The sequence below is a fragment of the Streptopelia decaocto genome (genome assembly GCF_964273445.1).
Source record: "Streptopelia decaocto genome assembly, chromosome: 18".
Classification (NCBI taxonomy): domain Eukaryota; kingdom Metazoa; phylum Chordata; class Aves; order Columbiformes; family Columbidae; genus Streptopelia; species Streptopelia decaocto.
The window spans coordinates 5,849,773-5,876,216 of NC_138673.1; the positions used below are offsets into that span (position 1 = coordinate 5,849,773).

Consider the following 26,444-nt stretch of genomic DNA (forward strand, 5'->3'; position numbering starts at 1 on the left):
GACAGCTGCTCCATCTCACAGATGAGGCTTTTTCCAGACACATCAGAAACTACGCATGTAATAACCAAAGTTTGCAAACATCTCATATCAGACAGAGCTGTGAAAAGAATTAACACCCTCCCCTCTGTCTCCACACCAGAGGCAGCAGCTTCTCTGGAGGCTGAGGGAACAGACACCAGGACAGCACTGCAGATTGCTGGGATGTACATCTCACCATGTAACTGCCAGGGCTGGTAACGTCTGAGAACAGAGCTGGCTGCTGACACTATCCCCCGCTGTGCTCTCAGGCTGTTGTAGATGTGTACAGAGATTAGTGTGTTTGTTCTTAGAACTCACCTTGTTAATGTTGTTGTAATGTTGACAAAGTCACTTCAAAGCTGTTACTAGCAAATGGAAATTGAAGCTTTTTATTGCATGTAGTTTTTAATCTTAGCTTTTAGAACACGATATTTAACAACATTAACATTCATTTTTTACATCACATGCTCAACTGTGCTACTACTACAGCTACAGCTGCATATTGTCAGCTTCCCCAGAAGTCCTCAGACTGAAGATTTATGGTAAAACAGACACTTAAACACAAGCAGAACCAGAAAATGAAAGTATGTTTTACTAATGAGGCAGACATTTTGCTGCATGCACCTCTCCATCAGAAGCAAGTCCAACTTTATCAGACACCAACAGCATCTTTTGTCTTTGTCTAGTTTGGCAGCTGTGTTACACAAATCTGGGAAACAAGTTAATGTATGCCAAGTTTGCTGGAGCAGCAAAAGCAACAAAGTGCTTGATCTAGTAAAGAAACTGGAAGAGAACAAAAGCTCTGCATTCCAAACAAAGGATTCCCCTAGGAATGAGAGCTATTAAAGATGTTCACTTTTACATCTGGAATTAAAAGCTGAGATTTCTCACAGAGAAATGCAAATCAATTAAGCAAACCAAGAAACATTTGGGCAGGAAAAAGAAAATATTTGGCAGGCAAACAATAAAATGTTGAGCAGCTCTGTGAGAGGCACATCCCATGGACCAGCCCAAAAACATGGTCTATTGTGTAGGTAACCACCAAGCTTGTGTACATTTTTTTTCCTCATCCCAAACATCTCCTGGATACTTGATAGCTATCATCTTTTCTACAGAAGTCAAGTACCATAGTAAGTCAGTGTGTAAAAACACCTAGGGGAGAAAGGTTTAGCAAAGTATAAAAAGTGTTTCTTCAAAAGTGCATAAGTAGTAAACAAGACCCTCTGGGTTTGTACATTTACCATTGTACCCAAAGACATCAACCATTTTATTCTGGTGGTTTTAGCACTCCCAGCATAGGTTACCTGCCTGGAAGCTGAAAGGCACCGCTCTAATCACAGTACTGTCTCTTATGCTGATGTCTGTCAGCAGACAGAGCTGCGTGAGCATCCTTGTGTAGGTGCATTTTGCAGCAGCCAGAAAAAGATAACCCCCAGGTTCTACCAGTCTGGTAAAGAAACGAGAGGCTTCAAATGTAGATCACATCCGAGTCATGCTGCTGAACCTAGAGGCAAATCAAATAGGAATAGTCAGTTTTTGCCCTGAACTCCTACTTAAAGGAAAGTAACTCCTTTTGGTCCAGCTCTTCCTTTATCCCCTGACTCTGTAGCTTTTGCAAGATGCTCTGAAATAGCTTTTCCTTCCTTCTTGAAACAAGTATATTTGCCTCACCCCTATTTGGATTAGGTTAGTCTCAAAAGTTGCTTCTGTTACTTGCATTAGAACGAGCTGCTTCCCCATCTCAGTGGTGTTCCTTCTAGTTCTAGTTCAGCACAGAACCCTGAAGATCCAGGCCTTGAATGTTATATACTAGAGCCTTTAACTGATCCTAAAACCCCTCAGTTTTATTCATCCAAACCAGAAAAATACATCAAAATTTCTTTATTTCCAATACCTTGCACAATTACCATTACCTAGAGAAAGCTGATTTCCTTCCCACTGTTCAAGACCACATGCCCTCACAGTTCCCCTTGAATGCGTACTAGATTCTCCAGGCTAGTGAAATTTTAAGGCAGGTTGTTTTCTCACAAGACCCAGCTCATTAGCTCTTCATAGCTCTTTGACAGCAAATACATTGTAAGAGAACTGAACTGTTAGAAGTTTAGGCATTTACTGGTATCTTATTCCCTGCCTCTTAAAACCAGAAGAGAAGCACTATGTTTTAAGGTCTCTATACCTGGGAGCACATTCTTATTTCCAAGCCTGGCTGATACAAATAAAATTTAACGCAGATCCTCCTACCACATACAGGCATTTTTGTTTAATCTACCAAGGCTTACAGCTTTGCATTCTCAGACTATGAGTGAGAAAAAACAAGTGGCCTCAAGTTCTAAAGAGCCCTGAATTGTGCACCAATGCATAGTTTCCAAACTCACACAACAGCCACACATTGACTTGTCATTTGAGAGGTTGTGACAGAGCCGGAAAACCAAACAGATCCCTGAAGCCAACCATTCTTCACCTCTATGAACTCGACACTTTTAAACAACATTTGGGAATTTACCTACAAATCTGATTACCTTTATGATCTGTTTTCTGGTTCCTGTGCCCACACTGTTGGCAACCAAGGAATTTGCTTCAAAAGATGACTTCACCACTGGCACTGTGTGTTGAATTTTGTTGGTACAAGGCCAGCTGCTTGTAGTATTTAATGAGTAAGCAGGGAGAGGTCTTTGAAGATTTATATCCAATGAATCTCCAGTTTCAAAGGTTTTCATCCATGATGGGGTCTTTAAAAGAAAAGAACACATGGAAATTTAATGCCCTCTCTATATTAATGCTGATTATGCCAAAAAGAACATTAGATGCAGAGCCAGAGAATACAGGCCGTCTTCTCATAATTTTTCCAAGCCTCCCTTCTCCCTCTGAAACAGTTGACTCAGAGCCATTTTTGCTACATGTGGAACAACCTGGGAAGATAAAGCCAGTCCTACTCTTGCACTGGTTCTGCAAGAGGTTGCTTATATAAATAACAAGAAATCTACAAAAATCCAGGTTAGTTCCCCACTGCCTTAAAATACACCAAGACTTATGACTTCTACCAACCACAAAGCATGTGAATGAAAATGTGATGCAAACTGTGAGAAAGCACTTTTAAATGTGTTAAGTTATAACAATTAGGCTTCACAATCTATAAAATTATTATTTTTTGCTTCTGGTACTGGTATCCCACCCAGGTAAAGCTTCTTGGATTTCATTTTGACATGAACTTTCCTTGTCTGTGTTCACACTTTTAACATTTTACTCTCAAGGGTATTAAAACAAATGCCTTGAACTGAAATAGAGCAACTACCTTTGGCACACACACACACTATTCTTTTACTGTTCATGTCAAAAAAAAATAGCTGTTTGTGTACATACATTTCCTATGGAGCGATCCAAGGATCCCAGTACTTCCTTCCAATGAGAGTAAAGCCCAGATTGTTTTTCTTCTAGTTTCAAAGCAAGAATTTCAGACTTCAGCTCTTTCAGTCGATCTTCAAATTTTTTGCTCTTTTCTAAGTAGTCTAGCCTGCAATTCACACATTGGAGACAAAAAGATTCTTTGCATGACATAGCTCAAGAACAGGTGTGTGTGTGTATAAGGAGGAAAGAGGAAGATTTGTTTCATTTTGGTTTTTTTTTTATGAGCAAAATGAACATATTTGATATACTAGATCAAGGCAATACCACACTTCAACACTAGAGGGGAAGTTCTGTCCTCTAATATGCTGTTTCTCCAGTAAACTACTTTGCCCCTGACATAATGCTCTCCAAGACAGAAGGGTTCTGGACCTCTCATGGCTTGATGCCACCAGAACACTCTGTATAAATAACTGGTGTTACACAGACAACCCACAGCAGCTCAGTAAAAGACTCCCAGCTGAATGTCCAAGTAGGAGGCCATCCCAAGTTATTAAAAGAATGAACTGTGATTCCCAGAGATTTTTTTCCTTTCTGTACTTTCCATGATTAACATTTTCATTTATTTACATCATAAGCATATTGATACCTTTCTCTCTCTATCTCAAAGGATAGTCTCTTGAGGTCAATGTCCTTCAAATCCAGCTTTATGGATCCTTTGTCAAAGTTGGCATCTCTGTCAGTTGGCAAGGACTGTGGGTACTTGACCATGTGCTAAAAGAGGCAAAACAGGCACTGTCAGTAAGAGCTGATTGGTTTGGGGGGTTTATCTCCCCAGCTTCTCCAAGGACACCATGTTGAGCCATTTTATAAGTTAGCTATGGATTCTGAGACACACAGATGTTCCTGCAGCCTCCCCTCTACCTGAGTGTCCTGGGATGAACCACTGAAGTCCACAACCCATAGATCCAAGGGCAGAGAATTACTCTGACTGCAGTGTTCCTATCTATTTCAGCAGAGAAATGAAGGCAAGAGAATCTCTGCTCCTTAAGTCCCAATGCCAGCCCTATTTTTAACTTTTGTCTTACCTTTATCGTTCTGACTCACTGCCCTGAATAAACAGCATCCATCCTGGCCACACTGTGTTTAAGTCCTGGTCCTATAGGTGTTTGTCCCTCAGCTGGATGCAGACATGCCTCTACTCAGCTTGATGGGGGCTATAAAAATGCAATCAACATCTGACTATCTCTGAAGTTGAAGTGGTGACCAGTGAAGTAGAAACTTACAGGATAATTAAGCTTGGTTATGTCTAGGAGTTTCTGCTTTGCTTTCCGTTCAGCCTCTCGGGCTTCATGCAGATCTTGTTTCAGATGCTCCGCTTCCTTGGCTCTATAAGACAAATATCCTGACATGAATGGTTAATGATTTCCAGTATAAAACAACACATGGATTTCAGAGCTATGCACTTCACTAGCTTCCAGAGAACAAGATCCATTACTGCAAGTGATTCCTTTACCTAAAGACACTTGTGGTAGGATGGTTACACAAAGAACTGGACACAGCATGACACACTTTCAAGGACAATCCTGCACAAACTACATGAATTAACATGTTTTTCCTACTCCTAATTTCCATGGGCTCAGTTATGACCTGCTGATACAGATTCTCCAGGCTGTCAGAGATCCTCCCTGACATGAGGAGAGGTGCAACACATCTGCTCTTTATTTTGGCAAGCTTTTTGGCAGTATCCTAAAACAAGCAGAAGGCCCCTAATAACAAAGTTAAATACCCTCTGTCAACACTGGTCTGCTCTGCATCTTCAGGCAGCAGTGTCTTATAGACCATGCAAACACTTACAGCATGGTTTATATTCCACATGAGTTTACTTGGTTTACGCTGCTCAAAGACCCAAAAGAGATACAAGAGACCATCACTTAATAGTAATGAATGAAAACAGCCTCATAACTCACAGGGTATACAGATTGTTTCAAATTAGATAGCTCAGTACCCCAAAGCTTCTGCATTTTGGATGTTTAATACTGAAGATCTCTAAAGCCTTGCACCAAATCCTCTATAAGCTTCTTGACCTGCATCACAACCATTGGTACCAGGTGGAACAAACAAGGCACAAGAAGGCTGAGTCACTCTGAAGTGTTGCTTTGGGAACAATCACTGCCTCATGGGCTTAGCTCTGAGAATAGCAGCACTCTCCACCCAGTAGGGACCACACAACCCCAACTCAAGCAAATCTTACCTCCGGTCCGACTCCTTCACCAGCTTCACTGCTATCAGCTCTGCTTCCCGCATCTTTTGCTCCATCAGGCGTTTCTCCTCCTTGGTTTTCAGAGCTGTGATCTCCAGCCTCTGTCGCTCTTGCTCAGCTTCTGCAGCATTCTGGGCCAGCAATTTTGCTTCTTCCTCTGCAATCTGGGCTTTCTCAGCCAGTAACTCTGCTGCTTCCTGGGATCGGAGCTAAGAGGAAATTTCTTAGTTACTACATCCAGCATCTACAAAATCACCCCTGCAGAGAGTCAGGAAGAGGACATATTTCCCAAAAAGATCAAGTCAAAAATATTATTCTTTAAAATAAAAAGTATCATAAACATAATTGTAAGGTTTGGTGTTCTTCCTTTGCTCCAGAACTTCCCAACTTCTTTCCTCCCTCTCACCTCTGCAAAGAAAGGAGACAAATTCGCTTAGATTTAGACAACGACATCAATCAAAAACTTCCAATTTCAGCTGTAAGGTTGCTTCCTCTCTTCCCTCTTTGCCTGAAAAAAGCACTGTGAATCAAACACGAGGAGCAAACAGAGGTTATGGCAGAGAGTTCTCCCCCGTACTCCAGCATGCCCCCTCCACCAGCACTCAAACTCTCCAGCCTTATCTGAGCTGTAACTCCTGGTGTCTTGCAGGAGCCATAAGAAAAAAATGCTTCCAAGCTAAGAAAGCCCATCAAGCACAAGAATATTCAGACTAATGTGCTACTCACCAGGGCCTCATTGGCCTGCCTGGCTTCATCTTCCAGCTGGAAAAGACGCCTTTCCAGCTCTTCTTTGGCTCGCTCGGCTTCTTCTCGGAGCTGCTTCTCCCTGGCCAACCTTTGATTCTCCATCTGGAAATAGAATGAGCAATACCTCAGTTGTGGGTTTGCAGCAGAATCTCATCTGGGCCTGAGGCAGCACAGCAAACACACCTAATGAAGAACAGGCTGCTCTCTAGCTGGTGGACTGATACTCACCAGAGATGCAATGCTGAAGCTGCCTGCACTTCGCAGCGCTGAACTCCTCTAGCGGGTAATACTGGTTATTTCAGACTGATGAGAGAGCACTTGGATCCATTTGTTATGTACCCCAAATCTTTGCGATCACCTATTCTGTTTCACAAACACATCCTCCAGTGCTGCATACACACTAGAGCTGTTCCCACATTCAATCCTGCAGCAGCACTTTCTCACCTCCCACACACGTATTGATGCAATGCATGGACAACAAGGGCACCAGCCAGAATAATAATCAGTGTTTTCAACAATATAGGAGCAGTAAGAATCTACCTTTTTTCTAGCTTTTTCTTCCCTGGCTTGTGCTTTCATTTGCTGGATCTCTATTGAGTCTACTTTTCTTCTCCTCATAAACAGATCGTGGTTTCCAATGCACAACTGCAAAATCTGAACAACAAGAAAGCAAATGTGATTTTGATGAAGGTAATAGATCTAGGCCAAGAGTACACAAGATGTAGCTGTGGGAATGGTCACCTGTGGTGGCCCCTCCACAAGCCCATTGAGAAGTGAGCCAGGCCCTGTGGTTGTGTTAGGAAGCAATCAGAGATGACAATTGGCCAGTTGGTCCCTTCCTTATTGCTTCTCCCATGAAAGGAGAGGCAGTACATGATTCAGAACACACACCATCCAGATAGGCAGATGCTGCAGTGGTTTTGCACCTTTCCATACGCTACATCCTCCCCTTCCAGCATCTGTATTAACCTTTGTGATTTGGGCCTTTTTCCATATCTCACTCTCCACCCATCATTTCCCCTTCCCAGAGAGAACAAGCATGCACCCTGACTTCCCAGACAGAGCAATCCTCAGGAAAACACATGAAACTCAATGCTCCCTGGCCCCTCCACAGGTTTTACAAACAATATTTCTCACTCAGGTATCAGTCAGTATTAACAGGCTCAGTTTTAAAGAAGGAAAGCAGGACACTTACCAATTTGTTCACTTTGAGTTGAGAGGAAAAGAACTTAAAGACTTCTGCCTTTTTGTCAAGGGGTTTAATAGTTAACTATCCCGGCAAAAGAAAAAAAATAAACACAGTGAGAAGGTGTAAAAACAAAACTGAAGCTATTAATACTACTGCAAACTTCAGCCCTTCTCCACTTCTCTCCAGGGAAGCAGTGATTTATGCTGCAAACAAGGGGAGAGCGATGCAAAAATGTTTTGCTCAAAAGCATCAGAACCAGGGCTGCTGCTACACAGGCTCCTCATCTGCTCCCATAGCAGGTGTTAGAAGATAAAGCCTGTTAGAAGATAAAGCCAGTTTGGATGGTGGTTTTCATAATAATACCACCTGTGCATTGCAAACTATACCAGGAACACTGGAACAAGTGCTGGTTATCAGGAAAACAGAATACATTACTAATCCCCCGGAGCAGTCATGTTCTTAAAGTCAGGGAGATGTCAAACACCACTCTGAATACCAAAATGCATTGAGGGCCTGAAGGATTTGTTCTTCTGACCATCAGGTAGCAGCCCTGGAGCTCCTGCTTTCTCACATTTTCAGTGCTGTCTCTCAAGCTGTTTCCAGAGGACTTGAAGGGCTTTTCATGCTGCCAGGTCAGGACACGCTGTTTCACTTCGTACATTGTGCTCAGTTTGGTTGCATAACAAAATACAGCTCCATTCTTCAAGATCCTGTTTTCTGTGACTCATGGGTTAGCTAGCGCTCTATTCCTATAATTAATTTGCAATGCAATGTATAATTTCAGGCCATCATAACATCCTACAGTTTTACCCTGTAGGTAACAACTGGTTGAACGTGCCAGTGAATATACAGGGCTGCCCAGTTTCCCAACAACAAGGAGTTAAAGCAGCTTATTCAGAGACCAGAGAAGAAGTTTAATGTCATTAAGGACCAAAAACTTTCTGGAGGTCTCCTGTAGGCTGCCCTGCCTGATTTAATGTATGTACATTTAAGTCCAGGCAGCAAATCTCATCCTCAATGTTTCTCAAGAGGCCCACTGAAAATGGAATAGGCTGTGCTGTCCTTTGGCTGATAAATTCCAGGTATTTCAGTATCAATGTACTTTTTTCCTGGGTTTTTCTGATTACAGCCTTCCATGTAGCCACATGATCTGTCATGAGACTAAAATTCACCCACTCCCCACTGTACTTTCTACAAGTAAAAGACGGGCTCTGAAATGACAGTGAAATTGCAAAGGTGGGGTTGTGCTGACATGCTGACATCATGCACTGACAGACTGGCAGAACTCAGGCAAAAAAACATCTACATCTCCCTGCATGTCTCCTCTTGCCAGCATGCTTCAGACCTCATCTACAAGGACAGCTTCTGCATGTGAAAATGGCATTAAGTCTCTACAGATCATCTAATTCCTGCTGAGATAACTGAAGAAAGTCACGGTGGCATTCATAATATAGTATCTTTTTCAGAGATCAACACACTTGTTTTGCAAAGGCCAAGCAGCAGGGAAGGAACCACAGCAGTGCTTCCACATGTCTGGAGAGCTCAGAGCAGCCTCTGGCTCTTAAGGGAACTGAGGTTATGCAGCACATCTGAAAGGCAGGTCTGTTATTTTTAGTTTCATAACAAAGCTCCCTAGAATCTTCCCCTTCTCCCCCAAATTATTTAAACAGAGACAGCTTTCAGCCTGGTCCAAGAATCCCAGTCCACACCCATGCCCATACAAAAAGAATAATATATCAAAGCCATCATACCTCTTTCTCACTATAGGAAATGTTTCTGATAGCACTCCACTCAAACGACTTATTTGGAGAAAACCTGTTATTAATGCTGTAGATATGAATCCCTTTGGCATCCACTCCAAGTAGGAGATCAGTATGGTTTTTATTTTGCTAAAAAACAAAATGTATCAGTAAGTACCATTTATGGTTACATTAAACAACCACAGACAAGAACCGTACTTATTCTAATAAATGGATATTTATCAGTATTTTTTTGGAATTTTATGCTTCCACAAAATATTACAAATGTTGTCACTGCTAGCTAATATACCCAGCCCTCTAGGTTGACTTCAGCAGCTCAGACTTTGAGTTTATTTTTCCTTCCTGTTACATACCCGGAGCTACTCAAGATCTTTCTCAGATTGTAAAACATTAATCTTAACTGTTTTATTCACCTACTCATTTAGCAGGCATGTAAACCAAGTCAGGACAATCAGTACACAGCCCACCATCAGCACAGAGAACCAGGAGGAGTCCCAGATCCAAACGCCTTGGAGGATTTTAAAAGGACAGGACATCTACAGCAATGGAAAACTGCTAAAATAAAGCACTTACAGCAATTGGAAAATAATTGACACCATACATTTCCAAGTCTTGGGCAATTTTCAGGTAGTTCATCTCAGCTTCATCCCTAGAGAATAAGACCATGATTATACTTGGAGATTCCAGCCTCTCTCTTCTAGCTGGCAGTACATTTCCCACTTAGCAAAGAACAGGCAATCTAGTTCTTTGTACTTTTAATTTTGCCATCTTACTCTCAAAAATAGAAAAAGAATAATAAAAACAGCATCTCTACAGAATAAAGACAGTAATGCTGTGCTTATTTTGAATCATGTATAGTGTAATCTTGATTAAAATTCAAGTCCAGTCTTATCCTTGTGTTAGCTTTGCCACTCCATTATTATGTCGGAGACCAACCCTACAATTGCTTTCCATGCCATGAGGATATTTCCTTCAGGAAACTGAGTTCATTGAGAAATGAGTCCTGAACAAATTCTAAACAGAGCTTTGGGCAGAGGCCAAAGAAATGCAGGAATCTCTGCACCTTCAAGGTGAGGCATCAGTAAGTCTTGAGGAAAATATTCAGTAAAAATAATGCTAAGAAGCATCTAGAACAGCCAAAGAGAAATTTAACCCAACTATTAGGAAATGCTGTCTCTGGGTGCCAACAGCTCCTACTTGTTTAATTGAATTTCCAGGCACACTGGATGCCTTGAAGCAGCTGGATGTCCACATGGATTAGCACTGAAACTCAGTCCAGGAACTATGATGCCGCATCTTAGCATTTCGGTTCCTTGATAAGTATGCCGACAACCTTTTGAAGCATGATTTTCACAAGGTTTAAAATATCAGATTCATTCTTTTTATTCTAGGGGGAGACTGATGTGATGTGGCTGCAGAAAGGCAGCAGCTGCACAGGGCAGACACACCAGCAACTCCAGGTAGCTAACGGCCTTATATGAAAAGGCTGAACTCTCAGGGCCAACTGCAAATTCAACAAAACTCAAACTTTCTGCAGAAACTTCTCTCCGCCAGCATATATAGACCCTGATGAGACAGAAGTCCTGACTTAGATATGTTAGGTCACGAAGCTCTACAAGAGCAGCCAGCTTCTCTGTTCACTTCAAAGCAAGTCCAGTTTACAAGTACTTGGAGCCTTACACAAGACACTTTTTACCCCAAATAAGTGGGGGAGTCTATCCTTAGTCATAAATGAACCTATTAACATCACAGCTTGGAAACCAATGTTTCTTTGCTCACCCTACAAAAGCCAAGTTTGACTGAACACAGCAAATAACCAGTTACTGAAATGTGTGAGATTTCAAAATAATGAAATTATTTCAATACCTGGCAATACCCCTGTGCTCAGCATACCAAGCAGTAATCTTTTCTTCCCACATCTCTGCTGTCAGCTGATACTGCCTGAGGACCTGCAGAGAAAGGAAGGAGTTTGGTTTCCTTTCACCATCCAAAAACATGTGCTGCCTCACCTAAGCAACATGAACACAGCACTGCAGTTCACAGCTCGGTCATTTTGCCAAGTTCAGGGCAGACACAAACAGTTAATCCCACAGCAAGATCTGCGCTGCAAAGAGTAGATTCAAAGATTGGTTTTTAAACAGAGAAAAGACTTACCCTTTTGGGTAAAAGCTCATCATGGGCTAGAAAGCCTGGTTCATGAAAATTTGGGTCGTAGTCACCATACTGCCCCAAGAAAAGAAAAAATATTTCAGTTTGTTACACCCAGAATGCTGAAGAACTTGTTGCTTATAGAGTTTGACATGATTGCTTGAGACAGATTGTTTTGGTTCTCCCACATACAAAGTAACATAATAAACAGCTCCCCTGATCTGAACTGTCCATGGAATTGACTTCCAGCCTTTGTGCTATGCAGGTGGCTCTGATACAGCTACTCCAGTGGCCTGTAACCCTCACTCAGCCTGCAGCTCTCTACCTTTTTTTAGAAAAACAGGAAATAATTCCATCTTGGACCAAGATTATATTAAAATGTTATGTCCAAAGAAATCCCTTATAGGTGTGAAAGCACAGTATATAACACCAAAATCCTTGTACGGGCATCTAATGCTTATTTTTCTAGCTGCGCCTGTACCTCCCAGGATGATCTACTTTCACAGCAAATTTTAACACCACACCATGTATACGTGTTAATAAAAAAAGGCACTGTTGTGCACAAACCTTGGCCTGAACAGCATAAGAAGCCAGTAAAACTGTTGCTTCTGGAGAACAATAGATTTCCTCATCCAGTATTTGTTTCTTGACCTAAATCAAGAGGAAAAAAAGGAGCAAGTTAAGGAAGCTCAAAATGAGGCCTTATGTCAAGTTTGACATGAAACTAGACATGCCCAGACTATAACTTGGCACCAAACATTACCATTATGAGTTAACAGCAACAATAAAATGGCATTCAGAAACACAGGAAGCCTTTACTTATCATTACATTTAATGAAAGAAAAAGAAACTTTCGAAAGCAAGACAGCTCAATGAAAATATAACTACCAACTGTTAAATTTTCAATCTAATTATACAGTTTAGAACAACAGGAAAAAGCCTTTTCCATAAATCAGTGGAAACTTTTAAATCTCATCTCATTAGTCTTTTCATTATTCTTTCTTCATACAAATAGAATTAAGGACCTTTCTCATTGTCCCTTTTACCAACACATATCCCAGAATTAATCCATACCATTTTTACCTTCAGCCATAAAAAGGGCAGGTGAACTCCTCAGCTACTGCAAATCAGCATAATTTCTTTCTATTCAATGTACTAAATGGTCTATGGAAAACAGCGATTTGATACAGCAAACAGTGATTTGACCTCCCATTTAAGATGACACTAAAGAGCTACACAACTACAACAAGCGCAAAGGGAGTTTTGCTGCAAAAGGTTAGCTTTACAAGATGTAAAACATCACATTTTGGGTTGGAAGGGACCTCTGGAGGTCACATAGCAAAAGGACATCCAACCAGACCAGATTGCTCAGGGTTGTCCAGCTGACTAATACTGACAAGGACATACTGAAAACCGTAATAGTGTGTTCTCAGGATTACCAGAATGAGAGAACGAAGGAGACCCCACAAAGGGAAGTTGCCTCAAAGCACTGAATTTATTCAAGTGTAGTGGTCTAAGCACAACAAAACCATAGGGGCTTAAAAGTAAAAGCTCAGTATAAGTGGTAAAGAATCCTTCTTTTCATTTTAATAACCTATGGTGCTGCCAAGATCAGAGGTGTAATGGTTTGTAAGATGTTGCTTGATTTAAAAATCAGTTGGGTAATTTACTTAGAAATCTAAAGAGAGAAGGGGAAATTAATCTCCACAAATCCTCCTCTCAGGTGTGATGTACTCAGACTGCTAACAAGCACAAGACAAAAAAATTCTGCATAGCACACAGTGTTAAACACTCACAAAAAGAAAAATTACTCAAGGTAACACCAAGCTACCTTTACAAATACACTTTGTAGCTACTGTGAACTGAAATGAACCATCAAGAAAGTTTTTCTTTCAAATTTAGTCTCTAGTGAGCACAATATATAAACCTGAGTTTAGTACAGGGAAAATTCTTTCTAAGCTGCTAAAATGGAAAGAATTAAAAGACTGAAAAGACCTTTCTTCCAAATTGGAAAGCTCCAGTTTTCATACTCCATAGTACAAATCATACATTTCAGAGTTCAGAGCAACTTAATATAAATCCCCCATAAGTGTCTGGGGTTTTTTTTCTGATCAGTTGTTACAAGGTTTTGTTATATATGTGAAAGAGAAAATCACCTGATCTTTAAACATACAACATTCAGCTCTAGTCATTTACACTTATTCACACATTTTGCAAAAAGCTGTTATGCCACATTAATTTGTAAAGGTCTGAAAAGACAGCAGGGCTGAAATCTGCAGGCATCCAGATGTCTGTACATGTTTTTCCTATTAGCATCCAGGTGCGATCTTGGGTTCTTATAGTCAGGAAACTTTGCAAGTTCAAATTTGTTTCAGTCTTGTTTTTCTACTTTGGAATGAGAGGAATTTGCTAATTGCATATCTGCTAGTCAAGGCAGGTTCAAGGAGAAAAGAAAAAAGTGAAAAAAATCAGGATTAAAAGGCAAGGAAAAGAGTTCTGCCCCTCTCATTCCTTTCCAAAATTAGCTTAAAAAACCAAATTGCCAAGTGGTTTAAGGGTTCTGGATGAAGTTCTAGTTATTATATTAACCCTCAGAACAATATTTTCCCATTACTTCATTAACACATCCTCCTCAGGGAACAAGTGTATTTACTGTGTTTATTTACAGATGCAGACAGTTTATTCCATACACCCAAGCTGCTTGCACAGACACATCCTGCTGAAAGCCACCAGAATAAAGCAACACCAGAAGGCTGTAACTTGCAGAAGACTCCACAGCAACTCAGGAGAGAAGCTGTATGTCACAACAATTGGAACAAAACTGACCAACAAATGACCATCCAAAACTCACTTGCACGCCCATTGCTACATGTACAGCCTGCTGCTGCAGCTATGGCTTTTACTGGTTGATGCAGCTTTATTTTGATAACAAAGAATTGCACTCCAAGAATTTGCTCCTTCGTTTACTTTAAGAGAGCCAAGAGAACCCCAAATTTCTGACACAAAAGAAAACCAAGTGGCAAATAAAACTGCTTCTGCAAAGCTACACGCATCAGTGCATATGTGTGGTTGATTTTATTACTTTTACTGGCTTCCATCTCATGGAAAGTTGTAAGCAGCACCATGGTGTGCAGACCAGGTACAGGGACAGGCTGTAGTCAGAGGTCTTGTTCCATCTACACCTGATATGGGTAAAAAAGCTGTTTGTCCAACTGTTTATCACGATTCCTTCCTTCTCCACTTTCACAACTGCCACCATAGTTGCCTGTGTAGTCACTCCCCCACACAGTGCACACATCTAATAACAGGCCTCTTCTAATCCTGCTCGTTTTGAAAGAACTAGGTTAGGGAATGGTTACACCAGAGGCTACACCAGCAGGTCTCAGACAACAATGACAAGGAGCTGTTGAGACCCTTCATCCACCTCATCTGCAGCCAGAGCAGAAGCCACAGTCCTCAAGAAAGCTCCTTCAGCTGATAAAATGATGGTTTCACTTTATACTTCTCAGCACTGATCAGTTAGGGCAAAAGCCTCACAGTTATTCAATCAGTGCCAGCCTTGCATGGATTTTTTTTTCCAAACACATACTATAGGAATAAAACAAATCCAGAGTAGCCAGGTGTGGAATTATCACCCAAACATCCAGGTGTAAAAGTCATTTTACATGATACTACAGGCCTCAGCAATTTAACTCCCATTCCTATCACAAACAGTAAGAGAAGCCATCAAGAGAACAAAAAGCCAGCAGAAGGCAACCACCATTCAGGTTATCAGTACACAAAACATAAGTCAGGAGAGAGGTTTGTACTTCATATAAATGAGATCTTTACACAGTGATACAGCTGAAGCCAGCAGAATCATTCTGAGACAAACAGCTGCCAGTGAGATCAAAGACAACACAAAAGGACTGGGGTAAATACAGAAGGAATTCATAGTCAAAACACTGTTCCTGACCTGAAGGAAGAATAAATGCTGGGTAATTTCCTGTAATAGTTCCTCTTCTACCTTCTCTGGGTAGAATTTAGCCAAAAAATGAAAGCTAATGGGATCTTCTTTGGGGATTTCTTGATCTAGAACCTGTTCGAAGATGAAATAAAATCAGCAGTAAAAATTGTACATAAGTGTCTCAAAAATAATATTCCAGAGGAAACTCAGAAAACAGCCAATAATCCACTGAAAGCAACTTTTCCATATTTTAGAAGTAAGGGTAATGCTGAGCTTTAATCTAACAGCAATCAGTGCACATAGAGGTGATTAGTGTGCCACACTTCAGGTCAAATGCCATAGAAGCAATTAGACCACATTACCACAACAAACTTTAGTCTTAAAAAATGATACCATCTAAAATTATGAGTTGTCATATAACACATTCCTTTAGCTCCTGAGCTAAAAAAGTAAATCTTTCTGTAAGTAGAAAATTGCCACACTATTTTTTGTTTCCTGTACCTTTTTGTCCATCTTTAACCAGGTGCATATTCCTTTCATTGTGTACTGCAAGCCGAAGAACCACGTCTCCCTTAAACCAAGTGCTCGGCACACCAGGTCAAACAAGTCCTTTCCCTTCCACTTCATCTAAAAGAGAGAAAGAAAATTAAGAAAATCAGGTATATCTTAAATGAATTAGTTACATTTTAGCCAAGGAAACCAGGCTATCATTTGCTTTACTCCTATGAACTCTTATTTACCTTTGTCTTTCCAATGAAAGATCCCTTTTTTTGTCTACAGCAAAGGTGCAGTAGGTCCGATGCTCTACCTCTTCTTTCTCTCCTCCAGAGACACATTTACAGAGCAGCTCTGGTCATTTAACCATTAACATCAGGCATTTTATGAGCACAGAGAATGAGGATTGTGCTATTGATTCCCCAGGACACACTAAGGCTTTATCAATATTCATTAAAACGTTACGCAATAGTTTATATAAATTGGAGAGATGATGAGGGGAAACCAAAGGAGTGTCAGGGCACAGTGTACAAATGCCAAACAATCAAAGAAAATCCAGTTTTCACATAGCTCAGGTATTTCAGTGGCACCAAGCCCAGTCTTTATGCTACTCGGATTTAAATGAACAGGAGCCTGTCTTTTAGAGTCATTTGCTAAACGGGCTCCATGGAGAACAAATTTTGATTAAAGGTCCCAAAATTCACACATATGTGTCTCATTTTTTCACTGAAGAGGCCGCACATCTGTTTCTTCTATTTAGCTACATGTTAAAAATATTTTTTCTAATTGAATGGGTCAGCCACTAAAATCTTAATGGCAAAATAACACAACTTTTGTGCAATATTTGGATGGAAAGCAGGAAATCCTCCCAGCAAAAGAGCAATATCTGGGGAGAAGGGAGAGTTGGCAAAGGAAATAATACATCAAGCTAGATTTGTTAACAAGGACTCTGATCTCTAAATTTTCCAAATCTTTTATTTTCACAACTCTGCAAGTATTCTAGGTCAGTAAGGCACAGAAATACACTGTTTGTGACTATCTACACTGTCTCTGAGGGACCTAGTAAATTAAATACTAAATGCCCCACAAGGCAGTCAAGTCTCTCATCAGAATATCCAGTCCCACTGCACCTCAGTTTTCTACCTCCCCCAAAAAACTATGTCTTTTTTGCTATGATTAGGAATTAATCAGGCCCAGTTCTGTCTCCTCAACAGCACAGCTCAATTCATTTGGCAATTGATGAATTGCTATATGTTTTCTTCCACATTTTTCTGCAGTCATAATTTCTCTATCTCCAGCAGTTCCCTGTCCTTCTGAAACTGAGGGGCCCAACTGGACACAATATTCCAGATGTGGTCTCACCAGGGCAGAGTAGAGGGGCAGGAGAACCTCCCTGACCTACTAACCACCCTCCTTCTAATCCACCCCAGGTACCATTGGCCTTCCTGGCCACAAGGGCCCAGTGCTGGCTCGTGGTCATCCTGCTGTCCCCCAAGACCCCCCAGGTCCCTTTCCCCTACGCTGCTCTCTAATAGGTCATTCCCCAACTTACACTGGAACCTGGGGTTGTTCCTACCCAGATACAAGACTCTACACTTGTCCTTGTTATATTTCATTAAATTGTTCCCTGCCCAACTCTCCAGCCTGTCCAGGTCTCTGGATGGCAGCACAGCCTCTGGCGTGTCAGCCACTCCTCCCAGCTTGGTGTCATCAGCAAACTTGCTGATAGTGCACTCTATTCCCTTGTCCAAATCATTGATGAATATATTGAATACTATAGGCCCCAGTACTGACCCCTGAGGCACTGCACTAGACACAGGCCTCCAACTGGACTCCATCCCATTGACCACAACTCTCTGCCTTCTTCCCTTCAGCCAGTTCGCAGTCCACCTCACTACCCGGTCATCCAGACCGCACTCCCTCAGTTTAGCTATAAGGATGCTGTAGAAGACTCTGTCAGCGCTGACCCAACTTCTTTATCCAAGCTGGCAGTGTCTTAAAGAGCCGTGTCACTTACAGAAAGATGATTTTGTGGAGAAGTGATGATCTGAACTTTTCAAATGTATGTCGTGCTAATACCAAGGTCAGGCTCCATCTTTCTAGCATTCTTGAGGACACTTACCTCACAGCTGAACTCCATCTCAGCATCCACTGTTATAATTTTGACTTTAAACGTCTTTGGTTGTTTCTTCTTCAGGCCTCGGATGGACATATTTTTCAGTTTACGAGGATAGCCACACCTGAAATTAAACATGCATCACACTTACGACTGGAAATTCAGTAACGTTTTCTTGGATAGATTCCAAAGTAGGGTGAGTCCAAACTTGCAGAATAAAGTCACCTTTAAATATGCATTTTTGTGTCCAATAAAGGATGTTGAAACAACAAAAAAATCGTTTGACCTTTATTTTAAGGAGCAAACTAAATTTAAATTGCTCCCATCTTTCATCAGACATCAGCAAACACTGGGTTCCTATATTACTAGAAAGAACATCCCTACAGTCACCTGTATCCATGCAATTCAGCAGCGTCTCACAACAAAACTCTGCAGTGAATGCATGTTCACAGTTGCATGAAATACCTGGGGTTTGAATAACACCACCAGGAATATGCCATTCCTCATCACTTTTACATATCCTAGGAAAATTCCCATTCTCAAAGGTCTCTGTGGTTTGCACCAAATGACAGTGTGAATCTGCACTACGCAGTTCTCATGTCTACTTCTGAGCACAGGAATCAGTCTGAAGTTTTTTTTTATTTCTTTATAAAATTAATAGCTCTGACTTGCACAACCTATATTGTATCTATGAACTATATAGGTCAAGAAGACAGGCATTCTTGGCTTCCTACAATATAAGACTATTACAGTGTGTCAGACTTTGAATCTCTCCTTAAGGAATTCCAAAATAAAGTTCTAGTTTAATCTGAAAATTTCCATTTGTTTGTACCTTCCAGGATTTTATAAAATATCTTGTAACCTTCTTTGCTTCTCTGAGCTCTAAATTGGCTTCCAAATGTACTGATCATTTTCCACTTACTTTGTATGTGCCCCTCATCCAAAAATTTCAAGTAGCTAAATAGGAGGCAAAATACATATGGAAATGTTTATTTTCAACTTGTGTTGAGGCAGAGAACAGATGAGTTAATTACCAAATCATATGGATATCAGCAGCAAAGTTGAGAACAAGTACTTTTGATAACGCAGAGTGGGGAAGTGAATCTCAGGAGGAAATTCATCTGACAGCAGTTGAGGAGTCCTGTCCCTCCAGCTGGCTGTGGTAAAGCTCCTGCTCAAGTCTTGTTTGGTTTGGGCAATGCTCTTCAGGAAAGGTAATGAGCTAACTGGAGAGAATCCAAAGTCTAGAAAATAATCTGTGGTAAAATGAAAGTACTGCTTAGTACAGAGAATGGACAAGTGTGGTGAGACGTCTGCTCTTCATGACCACAATGGTTAGGACAAGGAATAATGGGCTTAATTAAATCACAGACAAGTTGCACGCCGAGAAAAAAAATCACTAACAATACTATGATGCTGGAAAATCATAGGATGAAATTTCTATCTTCCTGAACTTCTGTCCAAAACAGTTTGACATTATCTGCTCCCATCTCAAGAACAGGAGGAACTATACACCCCCAAAGCAGCCATCCCAAACTGGTTCTTGCCACCAGTTCACACCACCTAGAACCAGTGCAAGCCCAGGTGCTTTGGGGACAGACACATTCACAGTTCAAATGCCATCACCCCAGGGGACCCCCTTGTCCTCAGGAAATATTTCCTTAAAGGAATGGGCTGCATTTCCTCTGTAATTTAGGCAACACCTCAGCACACACTACCTAGCAAAGCTCAGGTCCTTTCTATATAGCATAGAAAACTGTTTTCAACTAAGGGGAAAGGAATATTTAGAAACCAATAAGTGACCACAATAGTGTGGTTTAATGTGAGCACAGTAATATTGACAGGGAGAGCATCACATGAAGGCATCCAAACCAGCAGTAATTATGCCAGTAATTTTTTGATCTCTGATCTGCAAGCTGCAACACAACTAACAGCAAAACTGTATTTTAACCTGTTATACTCCAGAGGTCTTTCCTGTCCAGTTTTCTTCAAAATCAGAGATTTGCTGTAAACAGTTGTGTCACTGAATACAGCAGTTAAAGCATGAGAACTACAAACTAGTATACAACATTGAAAATAACCCCTTCTCCTATTAGTTCTAGAAGCAGCACCAATAGCTGAAGACAAAGGAGGAAAAAAGCTTCATAATTCATTTTAAATATGTAATTTGAAACAGCCAATTGAATTAAACAGGAACTTGGAGTTAGAGCCAGTACAGAACATTCTCAAAGAGTTTCATATGGAAAACGCTGAACAGAAAATTGAACAACTACAGAAAAAATGTATCAATTTTCACAAAATATGACAAACACACCAGACCCTTTCATTTTAACTTTGAAGTTCTTTTTTTTTTATATAACCTGGTTGAAATGACAATATAATTTGTTGAACATTTCCAATAGCATTTTTTTCCCCTTTCCAGAATTTTTATTCCACGGAAAAGTACATTCTGACTCACAGCAAAAAGACATTTTTGAATATCAAATTTTCCCAAGAAATGTACACTGCATTTTAATCAATTGCACTGGTAAAGAAATAGAAAATGTTTTCACATTGAACAGCCTAAATGAATGTCAAATACTGACAACATAAGCAAAAGCACTTAACAGCCAAGCTTTTAGGAAAATAACTTCTCCAAATAAGTGAAATCTCACCAAATAAGACAATCTGGGTTTGCAATCTTTTGCTTAAATGCAAAAGCAATCCACGCTAGATCCTCACTAATAACAACTTTTAACTGTGAATCATGTGCAACTTGTTTCAAGACAGTTTCTGTCACTGAGCTCCAGTGGTTTATTTCTGCAATTGCCAAAGGGATCTGAGCTCAAGACCCACATGCTGCAAAATGCGATAGATCAGAGCACATCATAACCCCACCAAATAACACATTAATTCAAAATAGGGCAGGGTGATAAAAGATTCCTGTCTAGCCAGAATCTGGGAACAGATAGTTCAGAAGCCGTGGATGTCCACAGCTTCTCCTGCACCTTATGAAAACCAGCAAAAACCCATAAAAGCTTTGTTTGATGAGGGAAACAGAAATGTGCTGATGAGGAATATCACTTGCAGGAACTAAACACTCCTGACTCTGCCTTTTAGTGTGTTTGCATCCAAGATAAAAGAAGTGACATCCAGTAGCTCTGAGGGGATTATACTCTCTTCCCTTCTTGACAACGAGAAACCAACACTTGAGCAAAACGTGGGGGTGCGAGAGAAACTGGGACCAGCAGCAGCAGCAAGAAGAACTGGCAAGGTGACTCTTGCAGGGACTGATGCTTATCGGTGTCACAGCACTACACACTTTATCCAAATGGGAAATAACCCACACATCAGATACCACTTACTGTAGTAACTGAAAAGTCCAAAGATAAAGAAAAGGAAACCAGCATTTCCCCCAAAAGCTCAATAAATCCACCAGAATTCAGCACATTAGAGACAGACACAGAGAAATACCTCAGCAAACAGGCTATAATTAACCTTCCCAAGTGTTACAATTTACTTTCAGTTTAGCATTTCCAAGGTGAATAGATGGTTTGCAGGGCTCTCCACAGGATATAACGATTTCCCTTCACATGGCGCTTGCTCTCAGTGACTATTACCATCCAACCACACTTTGGGCAGCCACACTCAAGTGAAAAAGCATCTGTTCTCACACACAAAAAAGCCAGCAGCACTTTTTAAAGTGAGATCTCCTCAGTCTCAGCTGCAGACAGGCTAGGAATTAATGGTAATTGGTAAAGCCCCCTTACACCCCCAAAAGCAGGATCAGCACAGCAACTGTACCATCTGCTGGCAAAGTCCTCACACTAGCTGGAAATATAAAACCCTTGGGAGCACAGTGTGGCTTAAAGAAACAACGTTTAGGAAGCACTTAAGAGCCACCAATAGAAGATGCTTGAAGCATCAACTGCAAAACTACATTAATGCAGATAGCACTACAATTTGAAAGTCTCCTGTCACTGCTGAAATATTTGCTGCAACTCTTAATCACAAATTCCCCCAACTCATTATGTTTCTCCCAGTTCCTGAATTTCTATACCTAAGCACAGAAATTAATGCAAGCAATTTGAATGCAGACAATACAGGAAAGTGTTGTGGGCTTTTTACAGTTGTTGACTCACGCTTCTTGCCTGTGCTCCCTGCCCAAGTAACAATTTAAGGAAATAATTCACTCTTTTAGAACGGGTCAGCAATACAAAGGTTTTTCTTACCTCTCAAGTTGTTATCTAAAGTCACCAGCTGGAATCAAGACTTACCTTGCAGATCATTTTCTGAACAAAGGTAAGAAGAAAAAAAATATCCTTTTCAATCCAAAGCTCCGTATTTTTCAGCAGGCATCAATATCCAGCCCTCACAAGTTCTGCCACTGAAAATAAAATCCAAGAACAACTTTTATACTTGATCCCCTTTCCTTTGTTTCCTATGAACTGCAGCATGTTAGCGCCCTCTGAAAAATCAAAGAATTGCTTTCCCAGGTGATATGAAAAGCTCTTAACCATTTCCTGCCCAGGCCAGCAAGACTCCTCCCAACTTCACTGTAATTCAAGCAATAAGGCACTATAACAAGAGAAGCCCATGAATCTTGACTTCAATATCTGTAAGAACTGATAATAAACTTCCAAATAACTCTTTTGACATATTTGATCAGACTATTTCAACAGTGTCTCCAACCATACAAAGAATAGCCTGTTCTCACCATGCCCAGCCACCTTAAAAAGGAGAAGCTACACAGTGTCATCCTATTAAGTAAATACAATTCCCTACCTGTCTTCTTCCTGTGGTGAGAGATGATGGGACAATAATACCTGAAGACAACCAGCCTGAAAAGTGGGCAGCAGCCAAAAATCTTGTCAGTGCAAAGAGGTAAGTGAACACATTTAAATTAAAAAACAAAAAAGCCGAACCACCACACACAGCCTCAACCTGAAGTCACAGGAACAGAGACCACAGGCTCCATGAGCCACCAGGGGCTCATTACCTTAAAGGTGATGGCAAAGTCTGGATTTTTTGCCATTATTCAGACTGTACAGATTTTTTTTTCAATTGTTTACCTTAGATATGGATTTAAAGAAACTGACTTTTACCAGTGTATGGATAAGCAAGGACACTAGGCCAGCTCTTACTTCATATATGTTACAATTATTTCAGAACTAAATGTAAAAATCTTCAAGATTTTGTATATTTATTTGGTATATTTACATAATTTAACAGCAGGTGGAAGAGCATAAAATTACTTGCTGGGCAAACAGGCTTCAGTGCCACAGGGACAAAATGAGCCTGTGCTCATCCAAGAGCTTCACTCCCCCAAAATGTAGAGTGAGAAACAGCCCCTCAGCTCTCACACCCACCTCAAGCTTCTTCAGCAGCTCCAGGCCAGGGCCAGCCCCACCACACAACACATCACTGCTGTGTGAGGTGACCCAGACCAGTTATTTGTACCAAAAACTCAGGCTGGGGTCAGCTGTGTGAACCCACAGCAGCCAGAGATAGGGCAGGTCTACCCACAGACAGCGGCTCCCTGAGAAAACAAGACCTGCTTCCTCATTGCCCCCACCCCCCTCAGTCTAAGGAAGAAAAAAACCCCTCACTTCCAGTGACCTTAGCCACTTGTTAAGCGCTGGGACAGCCTCACATACAGGGTGGGAAATCGAATACAACCATCCCCACCCTCCTCCGCGAAAGCCAGCGCGGGCTCCCGCGCTTTTAAACACTCCCAGGAGGCTCCGCCCCCTCCCGCCGCTGGCCCGCCCCGCTGCCGCGCGGCTCTTCCTGCTTCGGCTCCGCCCCTTCCGGCTCCGTCTCTTTAAGGCCCTGAGGCGGGGCGGCTGGTCCTGCCGGTGAGCGGGGATGGGGCGGTTGTGGCGAGGACGGGGTGGGGGTATGGGGCATGGGACACTCGCGGGGATGGAGCTGCTCCGTGGGAGGTGGTTGAGCTGGGGCCCGGCGCCTGCGAGACAGGGCCTTTCCCTCGGCCCTGCCGCTGTCGAGGTTGCTGGGGCTGGGCCTGGCGCGGAGGGCTGTGGAGAGGTGGGGGAGAAGGCTCTAAATCTGTATAAATTTCCTCTTTTATTCTCCTATTCCCTACGAGAGATGTATTGTCTAGCTGTCTGACTCCTGTCCTCCTCATAGCTCCCCTGTGCTTTGTGGTTATTGCCTATTTTGTACCTGTTTGCCTCTCTCCAGCCTGGTCACAGTGTGGCTGGTGGCGGCTCGCCGTGTTTTACAGGAGAGCCTCTCATCCTGACTCCCTTCTCCTGCCCTGTGGGTCACACAGCTGAGTCAAGGATAGGAAAAGCAACCCCAGGTGTTGCTGCTTGGAGCACTTTATCATATGGATGTGTCTCTGCATTCCTAAACTTGTGTTTGGATGTGTTGCAGTGTCAAAGCAATTGTTAATTAATGTTGCAAAATGGATAAAATGGAGCACTCAAGAGATGTCAGCTGTGTTTAACAGTATGTAATTGGGTGGGAGAGAAAATGGTCATTAGTCTTCATCAGTTTTAATATTGGTTCAAGTCTTCTAATGCTTACGTGTCCATTTTGTTTGTGACTCTTGCGAGGGTGGTACAGAAAAGCTCTCACTAATTAAACTAAGCAAGTAAGGTAATGGAGTGTGATTACTGCCAGGAAAGAGCTAACTCAAAAGTGATTACACTTCCTGTAGATCAGGCAACTCTTTGATATGTCATTTATATTTTGAGGAGTTTATTACCTTTTGTAGACTTTTGTCAGCTTGGCTAATAATCAGGAGCTAAACAGGAGTGAATTACATGCTGACCAGAAGTGACAGGCTTCTCTCTGTTTGATTTAACTCTGGTAACACTTGGGTAACAGATGTGCAGCAAAAACAGCTGCTGGAGTATGAGGTAAATTAGCAGTAATTTCTGCAGCTGCACTCATCTGTCTTGTGTATGTGATAATGGGTATGATTCACAGGAACTTTTGGACCTTGTGAGATAAGGATTCATCTTCACACTGTTATGTCTATTTTCACTGCCATCCTGAAGTAACTTTTCCTGGTAACTGGGGACATGTTCACATCCCTTCTTATACTGTACAACAACGCTGAGATAGTGCAATATATGGAGTTCTGAGCTGTTTGTATTTACCCTGTTTTTCCCACAAAGCAACCTAATTAAGCTGTTAATCTGAAATGGAAATCCTAATTTTGGTAGTGATCAGAAACTGCTTATTCCTTTCTTAAACTAGCATGTCTGCTTGCATGTTGCCAGGCACTGGATGACCATAACTAAACCATGTCTGTACCACGTGGAGCTGTCCATGCAAAATGGATAGTCGGGAAAGTCATAGGAACCAAAATGCAGAAAACGGCCAAAGTGAGAGTGACGAGGCTGGTGCTAGATCCTTACTTATTAAAGGTAAAAGCTGGTTAACACCTTGTCTTGCATGGTAATTTTTGTACTGTGTGGGAGAATGCTTTACTGATTTGACTCTTAGAATTTTTGGCATCTCTTTACAATGCAGACTCTTTAAGGAACTTGGTAATTCAAACTGAACCTCATTTAAAAAAAAAAAAAGACTTCTCCATAGTGCGATTTAGTTGGTTCTATATTAACTATATATTTGCCAATTTCTTAATTTTGAAATCTAATGCCAAGGCTTGCTTTTTTTCCTTTTACAGTTCTTTAACAAACGAAAAACCTATTTTGCCCACGATCCGTTGCAGCAGTGTGTTGTTGGAGACATTGTTCTTCTGAAAGCTTTGCCTGAGCGGAGGAGCAAACACGTGAAACACGAACTGGCTGAAATTGTTTTCAAGGTTGGAAAAGTCATAGATCCAATAACAGGAAAGCCCTGTGCAGGAACCAGATTCCTTGAAAATCTGTCAGATTCAGAAAATCTGACGGAGGCAGATACTACTTATCTAAGTGAAAAACTTCAGGAACTTAAAGTTTGTTCAACAAATAGTGGGGAAAAAGTTTAACCAGAGGGCTTTTCAGCTTGTCTCTGCCAGGGATGTTTGAGGCCCTGCTGGTTTATGTTAAATGTTTCAGTGAAATCTGTAGTCAAAATAAATAGTAAATATAGTTGCTTATAAGAACAGATGTTGCAGCTTGATAGGTACCTTGACTCTAAATGAAAATACAGAGAAAGTGTGGGTTTAGTGTCAACACTTCATTTTGTTTCATGTAGCTTTGCCCTAATCCTTGACTGTTTCAAAAGCCGGTTGTTCACTTGAATGACTCTTCTGTATTGAGAAAGACAAAAATATAACTGTATAATGTTAAAGTTTGGTGGGAGGGTCATTATATTTGATTGTTCTGTATTTCAGACAGTCTCTTGTGTTTTGTAGGATTACTTAAGATAGTGCTATTAAACCTTTTGAAAGGAAGTGTAGAATTTTAAAGCCAGCTACCTGCATGTGTCCTTATTTCCTCTTACAGTTGCTCCTTCCACAT

The 26,444-nt window shown here is 41.2% G+C and overlaps 2 protein-coding genes across 2 annotated transcripts; one reads left to right on the top strand and one right to left on the bottom strand.

Moving 5' to 3' along the window:
• Nucleotides 1–100: 100 nt before the first annotated feature.
• Nucleotides 101–23,568, bottom strand: LOC309447630 (merlin-like). Its single transcript, XM_082068452.1, has 21 exons — nt 23,373–23,568; nt 22,789–22,870; nt 22,281–22,390; nt 19,059–19,280; nt 18,031–18,148; nt 15,915–16,040; nt 15,423–15,545; nt 12,035–12,118; nt 11,474–11,542; nt 11,186–11,268; nt 9,893–9,968; nt 9,311–9,448; nt 7,566–7,640; nt 6,911–7,024; nt 6,350–6,472; nt 5,615–5,832; nt 4,647–4,749; nt 4,010–4,134; nt 3,379–3,529; nt 2,538–2,747; nt 101–1,522 (listed from the first exon to the last, which is right to left on the bottom strand). Exons 4-21 carry the CDS (start codon nt 19,064–19,066, stop codon nt 1,487–1,489), a joined length of 1,980 nt encoding a protein of 659 aa, XP_081924578.1. The 5' UTR covers nt 19,067–19,280; nt 22,281–22,390; nt 22,789–22,870; nt 23,373–23,568; the 3' UTR covers nt 101–1,486.
• Nucleotides 23,569–23,780: 212 nt separating this feature from the next.
• Nucleotides 23,781–26,396, top strand: MRPS17 (mitochondrial ribosomal protein S17). The gene is made up of 3 exons (XM_082068477.1): nt 23,781–23,861; nt 25,257–25,403; nt 25,667–26,396. The coding sequence occupies exons 2-3, from the start codon at nt 25,281–25,283 to the stop codon at nt 25,967–25,969; spliced, it is 426 nt and encodes a 141-aa protein (XP_081924603.1). The 5' UTR covers nt 23,781–23,861; nt 25,257–25,280; the 3' UTR covers nt 25,970–26,396.
• The last annotated feature ends 48 nt before the right edge of the window (nt 26,397–26,444 follow it).

What these genes read in the sequence shown, in the direction of transcription:
- LOC309447630 (XM_082068452.1), bottom strand. An exon ending in TTTCCTATAGTGAGAAAGAG is followed by an intron (nt 7,641 to 9,310) that starts GTATGATGGCTT and finishes TTGCCGGGATAG; the next exon opens with TTAACTATTAAACCCCTTGA. An exon ending in CCAGAAAACAGATCATAAAG is followed by an intron (nt 1,523 to 2,537) that starts GTAATCAGATTT and finishes ATTTGCCTCTAG; the next exon opens with GTTCAGCAGCATGACTCGGA.
- MRPS17 (XM_082068477.1), top strand. Translation starts at nt 25,281, where the DNA reads ATGTCTGTACCACGTGGAGCTGTCCATGCAAAATGGATAGTCGGGAAA. An exon ending in TAGATCCTTACTTATTAAAG is followed by an intron (nt 25,404 to 25,666) that starts GTAAAAGCTGGT and finishes TTCCTTTTACAG; the next exon opens with TTCTTTAACAAACGAAAAAC.